The sequence below is a fragment of the Euwallacea similis genome, chromosome 8 (assembly GCF_039881205.1).
Source record: "Euwallacea similis isolate ESF13 chromosome 8, ESF131.1, whole genome shotgun sequence".
Classification (NCBI taxonomy): domain Eukaryota; kingdom Metazoa; phylum Arthropoda; class Insecta; order Coleoptera; family Curculionidae; genus Euwallacea; species Euwallacea similis.
Window position 1 is genome coordinate 701,631 of NC_089616.1, and position 15,994 is coordinate 717,624.

Here is a 15,994-nt window from a genome sequence, read left to right on the forward strand (position 1 = left end):
TTTATCGCTAGTTGGAGAAGGTGCTTGAATCACAAGTAGGACGTGACCTAAATCCATTCTAGGAGATAGGCACTCGGCCCTACGCTTTATAGATATAAGATGTCATCTACTTTGAGTTAGTATAGGAAAGCATTCCCAGCTTGTGTATCCTGAGTGAGGTGTGATTCAGTGCCTAGCGATCTCAACTCATTTACATCCAAAAATCTCATTTCCAAATTCTCCGACTGTACTGCGACTGCACAATTTTAAATATCGAAACCTGAAGGAGAAGTATTCTTAGGAGTAGAACTAGTGAGCTGAAGTCCTAAGAAAATACTAAGAATAGTAATACTTTTAGATAAAAAGTTCGCGTGGTAGTAATCCACAAGCTAAGGCTGTTGGTTTTCTGGCTTGGATCGAAGAATTACGCATATCTTGCATACAGGTATCACCAATTCAAGTGAAAACATAGACACTGTGTAAGTGGAAGAAAGATCGCATAAGGTTTAACATGCCCCCGACAAAGACCAACGAAGTGGGTGAGAGACTAGTGGTTGACGTGGGCGGAGTCAGTCTAAGGTTACCAGATCTTTTACCATTTTAAAATTTTTACTAATATAAGTTTTAGTGGTGAATGAATCTTTTTTTGATTAATTTACATTGCTGCTTTTTGCTTTCATATTTAAAAAATTTTCGATCGCCGTGAAGACAAAGCAAAATCCATACCAATCTAAACATCGAAGTGGAGGCGTCGGCCAAACGGACCGTCCCAGTGGGCGGAGTCAGTTTAATGTCACTAGATTTCTCTCCGTTTCAGAATTTCTACTAATATTATTTCTAGTGGTCGATTAATCTTTTTTTCATTCATTTCCATTACTGCTTTTTGCACTGATATTTAAAAAAAATTCCATCGTCACGAAGGTAGTAAAATCCATACTAATCTAAATATCGGCCAGGCTGGGCTAGTGCAGTGGGCGGAATCAGTTCAGTGTTATCAGATCTCTCGCCGTTTCAGAATGTTTACTAGTTCTAGTGATGGATTAATTTTTTTGTTTTCATTTATTTACATAGCTACTTTTACTTTGTATTATAAATTAATTAGGAGTACAAAATATCGAATAGTTATTGGTATATATTATTGGTTACTATCGTTCTTTATATTTTTATGATCAATTTGTACTTATAATAATTATTATAAATTATTTATGTTCATTAAATAAGGTCTAATTAATATTTAGTTATGGAATTATTTGGTTCAGTATAAATAATTTATTCGTCAGTTTTGATTCGATATAAAAACGTAGAAGCCAATAACGAAGGTTGCAGGCGGCGCGATTCCTGCAACCTAAGGTTTTTGAATTAATCGGCCGAGACCTCTGCGTGACTAAAGACGTGCAACATTTATTGTGTGTAACATCTGATATTTTTTTAAATTTCCATCGCCGCGAAGGTAGCGAAATTCGATACTGATCTAAACATCGAAGTGGGGACGTGGGACGGACTAACTCAGCCCACGTCAATCGCTGGCCTCGCAACCCATTTCGTTGGTCTTTGTCGGAGGCATATTAAACCTTATGCGATCCTTTTCCCACCTGCACAATCCCTATATTTCCACTTGAACTGGTGATACCTGTATGTATGATATTAAAACCACTACAGACCACAGACTTGCGAGGACGAAAGTTTAGTCGCCGCTTGCCTAATTTACCTAAAGAAATAGAATTACTCAGGCCACTAAAGACTACAAACTTAGGATTGGTCGAAAGTTTAGCCGACTGCTTAATTGGCATAAAAAAACATACCTGTGTGCACACCATTATCAAGTCTAAATTATAATTGATTCTGAGTATATTTAGAATGTACATAGCAGGTAATCTTTCTTATTTTGACACATCGCTACCTTAAATATTCTGAGAATATACAATGGTAATATTGAATACAAAATATTAACATGATTGGTGGAAAAATCCCGAAGTTTTCAAGCAGATTTTCGTCTGAAACTGCTAAAATCAGCATCGCATTTATTTAAAAAAAAACTAATTAAAAAAGTCCTTGATGTTTCGAAGATATTTGATTTTTTGCACTGCTTGGAAAAAAAATAACGCTCTACAGATACATTTTATCCAGAAACCACCATGTCGTATGCTGTCGAAGACATAACATTTAGTACAAATTTGTTCTTAATGCAAATTTGAAACATTCACAACTCAATAAAATAATTTACCAGGAATAAGTTATTTATCCGGGACTCATGATATATTTAATAGTTAGAAGAACCCTCTTCAGACGTATTTTTCCCTGCAATTGCCGCAATCTCCTGAAGAGGGGATAAACTTCAGAGCAATTTTCTCCTTAATACACTTTTCAAAAATCCAGAACTCCCATTAGGATTAATTTTTTTTATTCAGTGTTTTAGGAAAATTTTAAGGCATTATTAGGAATAACCTTTCTTATTCAAGTTTTCAATGTTTGATAGTTGAAATGAGCCTCTAGAGAAGTGTTTTTTTCCTGGAAAAGTTACCCAGAAATCGATGAGTTCTGAAGAATGTGCCAAAAGGGTAAGTCCAACACAACTTTCTTTTAAATATATTCCCGAAAATTGAAAATTCTCATTAGTAATCAATTATTCCATCCAGATTTGCACAGTTTAATAGCTGTAAAAGTAGTCCACGGACGTATTTTCTTGCTGGAAATTTGATGGTAATACTGAAGAAAAATCTTTCAGTAATCAGCACAACTCTTCAATTACCAAAATGTCGAAAACCTCGTAACTCCATTAGGAATAAGTTATTTTCTCGAACTTTGCAACGTTCGTTAGTTGAATTAACCCCTATAGACGTATTTTTTCCTTGAAAATTGATCAAGAAAGCCATTAGTCCAAAGCTACAAAAGAACAACTCTTCAAGAGACCTGCAAATCTCTCTAATTAATAGAATTTTCCAAATCTTAACTTCCATTAGGAGTGAGATATTTGTTTGAAATTTACGCTGTTCGATCGATGAAACATCCCTCTTGACATATTTTCAGCTTTAAATGTGATCAAGAAAGCCATATGTACAAGGCCGAAGAGGGGAGAGACTTGCTATTGTGTGGAAAGGCATAATTTGAAAAGTAAGTATAACCGTATTTATAGGTCTGCAGCGCTGAGAAGTTAGATGTAAGAGAAATCAAAGATAAAATTTAATGGTTTATAATTAGCAGTGTCATTCATAATTTATCCGTAAGACGTAATGAGAGACTGTCAATTTGAAATTATCCTTATTTGTGATTCTTTACTACTTGCGGCAACTTCTTACGTCTAACTGACATGGAACTATAAATCGATCTGAAGCATCACGAAGCTCATATAGTTCGATAATAAAAATAACCCTCTATTCCCTTGAAATTTGATAAAAAAATTAGTGAGTCCAAGGCTACAGAACGCTGACACTTTACTTACATATGTTCTTCGTCCAAATCCGGCATTCTAAATAATTTTATTTGACTTATTTCATACAGTTTCCATTAATGGTAGTTTTTTTTCACAAAATTAACATCAAAATTCATAACAAGGAAATTAAAGGAACACTAAACATTATGACGCCACTCACCCCTGATAACGTGGTTTTCTCATGCAGAGCGTTCTGGCAATTGAGGGCGCTCTCCGGGTTGAAGTACGTTAGGAATGCGCAACCTGCAATTAAAATATAAAACGAAATGAGGACGTTTGTCGTTACATTTGCATTTTTATTCGCTAGGTCTAAAAAACATTTCCCCTCGTTTGTTGTTGAGAATTTAGTGTCATCAAGTAATTAAAAATACAGCTGAAAGGGCAGGTTTCAGCTGGAATATTAAAACGCAGAGGCCCGAATTTCGGGCTCTACATTTTCACAAAGGAATATAGAGCAAGCTAGACACAAATACAATGCCTCTCCTAAAGCCGACACGCGACGCCCTTTATAGCCGATAATATGGCATCCTGCTGTTAAAGAATGATTGATTTGGAAATTTAGCCTTCGTCTTGAACTCGGGGGTGTCGTTATCGGGGTTGTGCTGAATTCTTGCTGAATTAGATTGCATTCGTTTTCATGACATATCACATAATGAAATTCCCTTCAAGTAATTTCAGGCAACATTTTTTAGAATTTTCCTGTTTTTGTCTTGTGAACAGCAAAATCCACTCTGTACTAATTATCATAATTAAGATTTTCAAAGAAAGCCTTTGGTGACATTGCAGCAAGCTTTTGGGGTAATTCCAACACAAACTTCACTCCCTTATCTGAGGGCAACATTTTTATTCGCACTCTGGCATGATTCAATTTAAGAAAATTAAACTCCGTCCGGCTCTAAACGCAAAATTACCGAGGGACTATTTAGCTTCTTGGCCATTTTCCAACTCAATTTTCCCACGTCTATTTCCGGGAAAATCCATCACGCCGTTGATGATCAAAGTCATCAAAACGTGAGTAATTACCACTGGCTACATTATTTATACACAGGGTAGATCAACATCGATATGTTGGACTAAGTTTGACATGGAGGGTGTACGTAATTACTTTAAAGTGTAGTTTCGATGTTGGCCCATAAAAGATGTGTAGTTTCGATGTTGACTCATAAAGACGACTTCTAAAGCAGTCAGAACTGAACATCTTGATAAAGTTTCTGTATTGGCATTCGAGTTGGTCGATTACAGCCGAATAACAAATGCAGAAACTTTCAGGCGCATCTGAGTACTGGGCCAACCTAATGGGCTATGACAAAGTTTTAAACTCTTGTCGAAGTTTACTATACCTACGCTTTTAGTTCGGAATCTGTTTATATATAATACATTCCTCTAATTCCATATATTTCACTTTACAGGGGGAGAAATGCAGCATCATCTATACCAATCGTCTAAAGTTGGGAAGTTAAAAGCTTTTTATATATTTGGCATAGAGCCTTTCTCCTATATCTGTATATTCTGAAATAATGCCCTGGAAAATTTTTCACATTTAAGAATTGGCATCGAAACCACTTCACTGTTCCAGCAGACATCGGTTTCTTTGGTCGCGTCTGTCACATGCCCTTATGGAGGAACATAAATTTTCTATAAGGGCAACAAGTTCTTTGTGGTTTAACGTTTGAAAACCGCATATTTTCCATTACACGATAGCGTTATATTTTAGAGCATAATAATATGATTGAAAATTATTGAAGTTCAGCAAAGCTGCAGAATTTCTACGTAGAACATGTTTTTCTCTACCTTTGCTGAACATTTCATTAGTGTAACATATTTCGTTCTCAATATGCAAATTTTCTCTCCAAAGAAGTCCATCACGATGAAAGAAATCATTTCTAAATTTAGCTACATTTGGAGGCATATGCTTTCGATCGATATACACACCTAAATTATTTTACAGGTTTAATATGCCTCGGACAAAGACCAACTAAGTGGGTTGCGCGGCTAGCGGCTGACGTGGGAGGAGTCAGTCCGGCCGACGTCTCCACTTCGATTTAGATTAGTATGGATTTTGCTGTCTTCGCGATGATGGAAAATTTTTAAAATATCGGAGCAAAAACAGCAATGCAAATAAAAAAAGAAAAACGATTAATACGTCGCTACAAGTTATATTAGTAAATATTTTGAAACAGTGACAGATCTGGCAAGATGGAACTGACCCCGCCCTTGGGACTGGCACGTCCGGCCTATGTTTCTACTTCGATATTTGAATTAGTATGAATTTTACTACCTTTGCGGCAATGATTTTTTTATAATATTAAAGCAAAAAGAAACAATGAAATAAATTTAAAAAAAAACGATTAATTCATCACTAGAAGCTATATTAATAAAAATTCTGAAACGGTGAGAAATCTGGTAACACTAAACTGTCTCCGCCCCCGGGACTGGCCCGTTCGACCTACGTCTCTATATCAATGTTTAGATTAGTATGGATTTTGCGGCCTTCGCGATGATGGAATTTTTTTTAAACATCGGAGCAAAAATAGCAATGCAAATAAATGAAGAAAAACTATTAATCCGCCACTACAACTTACATTAGTAAAAGTTTTAAAACAGTAAGAGATCTGGTAACACTGGATTGACTCCGCCCACGGGACTGGCCCGCCCAGCCTACGTCTCTACTTCGATATTTAGATTAGCATGAATTTTACTGCTTCTGCGGCGATGGATTTCTTTAATATTAAAGCAACAATGTAAATAATTTTAAAAAAAACGATTAATTCATCACTAAAATTTATATTGGTAAAAATTCTGAAATGGTAAGAGATCTGGCAAAACACTGGACCGGCTTTCCCCCTTCAGCCACTAACCGTGCAACCCAGTTCGTTGGTCTTTGCCGGAGGCATATTAAACCTTATGCAGCCCTTCTCCCAGTTGCAGAATCCCTATGTTTCCACTCGAGTTGCTGAGACCTGTATATAGTTTAACTCTACTTCCATAAATTTCATTGTGAAGTATCCTTTTAATTTCCTAATTAACAATGACGCCCCGAACATTATAGTAAATACCTCTGCTCCTTCCTTATCAACATGCATAAATTATCCAAACCGAGACTCCCATTCAAGTGTCGTGATGAATAATTTGTTTAATTTTGATGATGAATAGGTGAAGCCAGAAAGAGTGCGTGTAAATACAATCGTAATAATTGCGTAATATCGCGTGTGTTTCGTTGATTATCCGACTCAATTTGGTTTGAGGAACGTTTCGTGATACTGATGTAAAGGTACAATCTTGTGGTTGTCTAAACATAGCATGTATTGCCATGGATAGGACGAATTGCGTGCGCTGACAGTTGCGTAATTCTGAGTGTATATGTCCTTAGAAACAGCTGTTTTGTAGGTCTATTAAGTACACTGGGCGGGACAAGTTTATCATAGTGGCGAGAAACAATGCCGAGGAAAACGCGTTTTAACTACAAAAGCCCTTACGGCTTGACACGTATTGCAGAACTTCTTAGAAGCTATATGCAAATCGGAGCTCCTTAGTCCATTAATAATATGTATCACAGTTGCCGCTTCAAAAATAATTTATTCATATGATTTAAAAACTCCATTAATTACAATTAGTGATATCTTGTTTTTTTTTTCTTTTCAAGTGTAAATGAGTAATTGATAATAATCAGCCATTCATCAAAACTACAACATTACAATATATACGACCATTTATCATTTTGCCATATTTAAATCGGAATTGTAAAATTTAATGCAAGCACTGTGAATTTCTTGGATACATTGAGGGAGCAGCTGTCTTCAGGGAAACATTTCAAGGAAGCTAAATCTGCAGAGAAATTGCGCGTATTTGTAAAATAGATTCGTTAATTAATATCACAGTGGTCACACAGGTTAGGGGGAATCCTATGCTGATTTTTTCTGCTCCTAAATATAACGACTTTGTTCCCCATTCACCGGAAGAAAATGCTAATTTACTTTCTGAGGGATGTAAATTTTATCTTTACCTCCCGCCGCAATGACCATAAAAGATTCGGCGCAGACAGATTTTCCAGTTCACTATACGGTTTGAGATAGAAACATCTTATACAGAGACCGCCAAATTATATAAAATTTATCTCTACAGGGTCTTTCACAACTTATCAGGCAAACTTGTGCACTGTTACATAAAAAATCCATTTGTCCAAAAAAAATCGAATGAAAGTTGTGCAGGTAACGAGATCAACAATAATAAAAGTTTGTTTATTGTATTAGACTCATCCATTCATTTGACTGTATTAAAGTTAACACTTTACATGCAAATTGACAAAAAGTAAAAAAAATGTTTATGCTTTTCCATATTGATGAAAGAGCGACAATACCTATCATTATTTATCTTTTTTTTTGTGGCCTGTTTGGAAAATGGTCAATTTGTGGTTATTTGAATAAGACTATGTTCTTTCTCTAATGGTTAATTTTTCTAAATTATTTGTTAATAAAAATAGCTTATGGGTACACCAATGAGGAACTAATGAATATTGTTTTAGTGTACGGCGAAGCAAGGTACTTCTTTGTCAACTTGTACGTGAAGTGTCAGCTTTAATACAGTCAAATGAATCAACAAGTCTAATCCAATAAACAAATTTTTATTATTGTCTATATCTGGTTACCTGTAGAACTTTCACTAAATTTTTTTTTAACAAATGGACTTCTCATGCAACAGTGCATATGTGGTTGAGGTTTGTCCGATAAGTTGTGAAAACCCTGTATACTATCTAAAAAAAACAGATGGAATTCCGGAAATAAAGAAGAAAGCAGGAAAGATGAAAAAATAAACCTAATAAATAAATAATGATGAATTAAGCATTTTTTTTTGCCTTTTTCAATAGTCAGGAACAAGAATAGGCATTATTTTTGCACTTGTTTTCCCAGTAGAATACGCTGTACGAGAAAAAGCTAAAACAATGCACCTGCTTCATGTACCTGCATTTCATAATAATAGAAACATACGAAAGTGCTACTTATTCTAAACAAACCTGAACTAATGTACTTTGAGATTCTTATCAGGTAATATGGAATAATTAACTGTACTTGTAAACTTTACTTCGCATTATACCAATGAATGGTGGCTGGAAGTTTTTTCTTATTTATGAACACCGTATATTTTTGATTGTGTGTTCATATCCAGAGCTTTATCCTCAAGTTCAGATATTTTACTATTTTATCGATCCATTAGAAACTACTTTAGGTTAGTATACATATATGCTGCATCAGACAGCTACGATAGAAAAGTGAGATTACAGAATATTTCGAAAATATTTTATGCTTAAGTAAAGGTCACAATGCTAATAACCATCAAGAATATTCCTTCAACTGGTCAGGTCCTTCCTGCGGCTCGTGCTTAGCTCCACTTGCCTGACCTTTGATATTCTATGTTTTCTGATATCGTCGCATTCAAGCTAATTAATTTTTCAGGTCACCTACTTTATTTCCTCCCTATTCTAATATTACTTTTCAAACCTTTCTAAAGCCGAAAATGTTCTGGCTGCAAGAACTACTTAAACTTGCCTGTGTTTGTCACAACTCAGATTCTCATACTTCATAATTAAAGAAGTTCCTATATTTAGTGAATCAATCTTCGCTTTGTTCCTAAACGAGTTTGAACAATTGTTCAGGCCTGCTGTTCACATGGAACATTTGTCTTCTTCTCTGAGTATTGAAAAGCTCTGGGTTTGAAGCGCACAACGCCAGGGTTTGAAGAGTGGTGAAGATAACGACAATTAGAATACTTATCTGTGTTTCATTGAGTATTAAAATCATTTTGAATTCAGTGAGATTTCCCCTTTTCATGCATGGAATATTCACATTCATGGGTATAGTTACAACACCTGAATATTCATAAGCCGTTTTCATTAAATATTTAATGCGAACTGAGAGCTGAAAATGAACTCAATACCCTATAAAAATTTAGTAAAGGAGAATATGTTATATCATCATCTGAATTTAATATCTATATAACTCCATTTTTTGGGTTTTCAAATTTCCTATTTTACTCGTTTAAGCACCCAGCACGCATCCTTTTCATTAAGTTAACAATTTAATATTCATAGCATGTAGTAAAATGAGATTATTTGAAATTATGAAACAGCTTAGAACAAAATTGAAACAACTTCAAGATGTTCCTAGAACCAACTTTGATTCTTCTAAATCTGCATTCCGGGCTGCATTCTCATGCTATGGTAGCTTTCAGGGACGATCAAATTGCAAGTCCACAAGGTGCTGAATAAGTTTAAAAAACGAATTTAAATTTGAATACCTTGCTTTTCGAGATCACGTCTCTTTGTGAATTGTTAAGCTTAAAATTCTCCAAAAATTCGCCCTTTAAATTTTGCCTACTTACTTTTTCTTATTTAACTTTTTTTAATAATTTTTTAAACATATTTTTTAGTTAAGTTGTAAATTGTAATTAAAATCGTTTTCCTAGAGATGTTGAAGCATTTATTTATTTAGGTTTTGTTTAGGTGCATAAAGTGTTATTTAAGCGTTCAAAAGCGTTAAATTCCAAGAAGAGTCCAGTTCATGTTCCAGTACAAAACATTCATTTATCAATCATCTCTTCAAACTTCGCTCCTGAAATCCTCGGTGTAATATAATTATATACATTCAACCACTATTAATGAACACAGGACGTTCATTTCCTGGAAGTATGAGTGCAAAATAACTTTAAGCTGTAATATAAAGAACAATCTAAAACATAATGAATTGTGCCTGTATATGTACTGTAGGTAATTGTAATTCAGTGAATTCGGAAATTCTCGCGAATTGTCTTCCCTGCATGGATTGATAGGAGATGAAATTAGTGGTATGTAGTTTGTTTCATTGCTTAACGTGCAAGTCAGTGTTTTTGAAATTTAACGCGGAGACACGACTTTAAAAAGAATTTAAAAAATACCCTCCCGAAATGCATTTTCTTTGGGATTATACCTAACCACGTCCCTCTAATTACATGGAATAATGAAATAGGAATAATCCAGCAGAGCAATCTAAAAAACAAAAAAAAACGTTTGAGAATTAAAGTCATTTTAAACTCTTAAGTTTGGCCTTATCTTCTGAAATACAGTTCGCTGCTTTGCATTATCGACTGCAGTCTTAGCAAACAGTGAAAGAAACAAATTAAATTTTAAAACACACTGGAGTGGGAGCTCATAAATTAAACGGACGATAAAAGTAGGGAAAAACACTTGAATGCATTTTCGTGACCAGTCGAATAAAATAAAACTCCGTTTTTAATCATTCCTACACATTTGCGTGTCGCGGGAGACAAGTTGATGTTTATAACTTCACTATCTGTTAGGTGCCTTATCTGAGATGGACTCGTTTTGTTTTGAATTATAATTGTTGAAGGGATATTTATAATGGCTGCTACAAAGGGTCGGTCGATTAGATCATTGTTTTTAATGGAAAATTATGGAACAGGCGAATATCGAAACACAAAATCATATCGCCCGAGGCCTCTTTTAATATTTAATACAATCACGATTCGAAGTTCGTTCAACCGGATAGTCGATTTCAGCATCCAGCGAATAATTCCGCTCCCAAGCACTATAATTTATGGCAAATTTATAATAACGACCCAGGATGGGACGGTAGAACAAGTATTAATTGGGACTGTAGTCACTCGATCTCACTCAGCCTGCTCAGCATGCAAACCGTTTAATGCTGTACGGTACTGATTTGAATAGACTGAAATCAGTCGGGTGTATAATGCAAATCTGATCAGAATCAAAACGCAATGTTGCTATATTAATTCAAAACGCTATATTGCTAATAACCATTGCTTACATTCGAATTGGGAGATCTCGCGATGCGCCCGAATCCTACTGAATTATTAAATATCCAGGTTTCGTAATAATAGTTCGACTGCGAAAATTCTAAACAACAAATCAACCTAAAAAGGCAGACCCAAATAAATACATTATTAACATTCGATTGCCAGAGTCGGGAGCTTAAAAATTTATAGCTTGAGAGCTAGAAAACTGAAAATAATAAGACATTTGGAAAACCTCTTATAGGATCGTTTCTGAATTATTTATAGTGAAATTCGGAAAGTAAGTTATTGTCTTACTCTTAATCATGGTACACATTTTTTTAAGGTTCAAATGGAGTTGTAAATTGCTGTTATTATACTGGAGGATAATTATCATGCATCAACTCGGAAATTCGTAGTGGGCAGAAAAACGTGGACGAAAATACCACAAGCGCCTCAGGTGAAAACAGGCCGAGAGCTATATCCGAAAGTGCTCCGTTTTCGTGTTAGAAGACTTCGAAACTGATTTAAAATGATATGTTTTTTTTATACAGGGTGTGCACAGTAATGTGAGTTCAGTCATGATAGTTGTTCGAAACCGGAAATTTCTGAAAACGTTTTGTGAACGTCTTTCCAGTAGCAGTTTCTATAACAGGAAATTGCCAAATTTCTTAAGAATTCTGACGATTTAGTCATGATTTGTGATTTCAAAAATCACGTTTTTAATTTGAAAATAAACTTTTTAATTGCTACAGATTTCAAAACGCACAACGAAAATGTGTAGCTTATTTTCCAAACTAAATGTCTCAAAAAAAAACACATTTGAATGGGATAAACACGTTCAAATAGGTCCATCATTGGACTGTCATTCGGGGGTATATGAAGTACCATACATTGTGCAAGAAAACTGCTACAGGATCGACGAAATGGCCGTGAATTTTTGATAAAATCTCTTCGGTGCATAACTCGCCGAAAAAAATTTCAGGCCATACATTCATGAGGCAATTTTCAGAGGAATGTGACACCTCGGGCAGTGTTTCGGATTTTCGATATCCTACCTGGTTCGATAAAAACATCGTTTTATCGAAAATTTCAGTCTGATATGCAGTCTGAGCGATATTTTTGTTCTTGTTTTCATAATGTTGACATGCAGTTGATTCTTGACAACTCGTCTAGGAGTAAGAAACTAATAAGAAGCACACTAGATATACAAGAAAAAGTAAAAAAAAATTAAAATTGCAAAAACACCTACCTGCTTCCAGCATCTGGGACCAGCCTGCATAGGTGTCTGCTGTTTCCGAATCAATGAGCATAGTGAACGGGTAAATTCCGAAGGAAGATCACCAACTCCGATATTCTAACGCCCAATTTCGAAACGTGTCAAGGTCTGATCGATAACATCACATTCGGTGCAGATTTAACACATTAGAAATGGATTGATAAATTTCTAGTTTTTGCTTTCCCCTGTATATTTAGCTTTCTTAATAACACCTCGCACAAAAAAAAAACAAGTTAACGATAATAAAAAATAACAAAAAGCGTTAACAGAGGTTTTCGTTTGAGACATTAGTGAAGGGTGAAGATTGTTCTCAGTTAGTTTTAACTGAGAATAGTATGCAATTCCACGGCTTATGTGTGAAACGTTGTTCCCAAACCAAAATAAAAAAAAGCATGCACCTCTCTGAATATGTTTCCCGCATTCAAATATCTTCGTTATTTTCGGAGATATTTAACTTCAAGTATAAGCTATAAATTTTTATTATGCGTTTCGAGGTTCCAACACTTCAGTTGCTAAGGGATTCGACCCCCCGAGAATCCATATTCTGCAGTAATGGTTTTTTTTTTATTTGCGTCACTAGAGAACTTACGAGACATCAGCATGAAAGAGGAGCAATCCCTCCCATAACCAAATATCCAGTAATCAATTCCTATAGACCTATATTTCTTTGCATTACTACATTCCACTACATAATATCTCTTACATGGAGCGACATGCCAAGTCTAAAGATGCACGTGAGTGGACTTGCAAGAGAGTCTCCAACTCCCGGGCCACGTCCTATATCGACTTTATAACTTTGCTATCGTGTTTCTGTAATGAGATTTAGTTGCTGGAGCATCTCCGCTGGTCCGGGCATGTCCTACACGTTTATTTTTGTTAATATTGAATTGGCTACGTGATAAACTTTCAATGACCACACACTCTGCACTTCGCGTTCGTCGTTACAAGGCGGACGTGCCTCGTTTTTGTTTGTCCCAAATAGCATTTTCAATTTCTCCCTGGACATCGGGAGTCAGTTAGGTTTTCCCCGTCGATAGTAAATGGTAATTAATAATCTGCTAGCCGGATTGGATCCATTAACCTTTAAAAAACCATGCGAAATGAATAGCCAAAACGGGTAGTGGATTTATGCCAAGTCAGGCAACATTTTTGTATAAATGCCCGCCCAATTTGAATCAATCGCTTCAATGGCGCTTCCAGTTTTGTTTTATTTTGCTAACATTCCAGAACAATATTTAAAATTGTTTCCATTTCTGGACATGTACCTTCATTTCCATTAAATTACAATTTACATATCCCTCTACTATTAGCCGGATACGGAGTAATTTTATAAAATAACTTCATCCAAATGGGAGTTCGTGCGTTACAAAATTTGCACTTAACCTGTGTTTGCTCTGGCTTCGCGTTTATTTTAATTATGCATCTGAATTATTTTGTAATTGAAGAATAATTTTCCACGGTAGGTACACGCGAGCTCTTCGACCAAAATATGGCCCATTTGCCTACTCGAAAGGCTGTAACCGGTGGTATAGAGGAACGCTACCGAAAATCCAAATTTGTTTTTAATTCGACGTTATGGCCTTCTATTCCACAACTAGAGTGGAGAATGTGGTAATAATTAGGTTAACTTGAATTATACGATAACAATTGGTTTCAGCAAATTTTCTGTTATCGTCGTCCACTTGCTCAGTCCTGTGGACTTCACGACAGGGATTCCGGACTCATAGATTCCTAACAGAAAAACGAAGTCCTTCAAGAGACATATTGCCCCAAGTGTTGGCTTCATCAGTAAGAAAAAAATTATTGAGAATTGTCTGCATCGTCCCTGGCTTGTCGCACAGCGAAAAAACGTCATTTAAGGTAGAAAAGCATCACCGGATTCAAATAATCACAAATAATGTACGATGAAATTTTTGACCAATTTAACGCTTTACTCCACATATAGAAGATTCCTTACAGTTCTCAAAGCAATTGTTAAAAGTACCAAACTGAAGCAAACCTTAAAGGACAGAAATGAGGAATGGGGAACTCTCCAAAAAGGGGAAAACCCGTGGGAACACGAGTTCTGATCATATACCAATGTATGTCTATAGTTAATATTATAGTAGTGAGTGTAACTTACGAATATAAAATAATATGGAGAATCGCAAAGGCACAAAACAAGCAAAACTGCTTGAAAGCCTTGAGGGTAAAATAAAACTAGCCGAGAGAAATTAGACGTCTAATTTTAGACATTATTTCCCTGGTGGCACAATTGAAACTATTGTTAAGCTCCTTTGATAGGTTAACGATTAATTTAAAGGCAACTGGTTAAATATTGACAAAATTAAATGCCATCGGCAGATTCCAAGGCCTTGGGGAATTTACTGCGACATTATAAATTCGACTTAACAAATTCAGATTAGAAAGTATAAAGTTTAACTCGGGTACACCGACGTAAGAAGACAATATTACAGGCGTCGGTGCAAGTTAAATCATGCCGGATCAACCACATGTAAGGGATAATGTGAAGTGTACACGTAAGACTGAACTCCCCTTCCTGTTGAGCCCCCTCGTATTTATTTGAAATAGCCATTTTGTGCCCGTAGAATTTCAAAATGTTGTTGAACAGACGAGTCGATCCCACGGCCTTCGAAGAAATAAAAAGTATAGAAATTTAAAAAAACCCAAACAGGTTTCGATACCTTTTGAGATTATCTATTTGCGGAGACCATTAAACTAACATAAACAACTTGTTGTAACTAAACAAATCCTGACTTTCCTATTTTAATTAAAAACTCGAAATAGCTGCAGCCTTGATTCAATTTCCAAAGCTGCTATAGATCGACAGACATAATGAAACATAGTCAGCTCTCGGGAATGCATTATTTGTTGAAACATAAATAAGGCATATCGGTTCTCACTAACATGCTCAAAATAAAGCAGCTACCAGCGTTGCTATAGAAAGTACCTGGTTTTCTGTTCACCTCAATCCAATAGACGTCAAACATACAAGATTAGGTGCCTGGTAACCTATTAAGCAGCCTATATTTTCGATGATTTATCTACCTGATGGTTACGTCCTTCCTTGTTCCGGGCTACTATCGGACTCCGGTAAACTGATAATGACCCCGATAAGCCGTCCTTTACCAAACAGCTTTATCAAATTTTCCATGACAATGGCTTCGATCCAATTTGAGCCAATCCCGTTTAGAGCAGGTGGATTCTTTCGTGAGGGCTTAGTTTGGAACTAAACACAATAAAATATAATCACAAAGGCATTTTACCGGTCCGAAAACTAAATGAGTTTTCAGGTTTCCCTATTCAATTCCCGGTGAAGGTCCCCGCGGGCATCAAAATAAGTTAAAAGCCCCTGTAAAAGGTAATAATTTTGTTTTATTGTGGTGTTGTGGAATGCCGCTTTGTCTTTTTAGTTTGGAGTCAAATGCGGGAGTGGAAAAAAATGTGGAAAAAACGCAGACCCAGCATGCGAAATAAATTTCCACTGAAAATTTAATTTACGTAGTGGCTGGAAAACGCTAGAG

The 15,994-nt window shown here is 35.7% G+C and overlaps 1 protein-coding gene across 12 annotated transcripts in view; it reads right to left on the minus strand.

Moving 5' to 3' along the window:
- Positions 1-15,994, minus strand: part of bru3 (bruno 3) — a 318,409-nt gene that overhangs the window by 253,551 nt on the left and 48,864 nt on the right. For all 12 annotated transcript variants that reach the window (XM_066392862.1, XM_066392856.1, XM_066392861.1 and 9 more), the window contains one exon: positions 3,570-3,652. Coding sequence is in view for 10 of the 12 variants with exons in the window: in XM_066392861.1 (XP_066248958.1) it covers positions 3,570-3,652 (83 nt within the window). In the remaining 2 variants the exon portion in view is untranslated. The remainder of the gene's footprint in view (positions 1-3,569; positions 3,653-15,994) is intronic.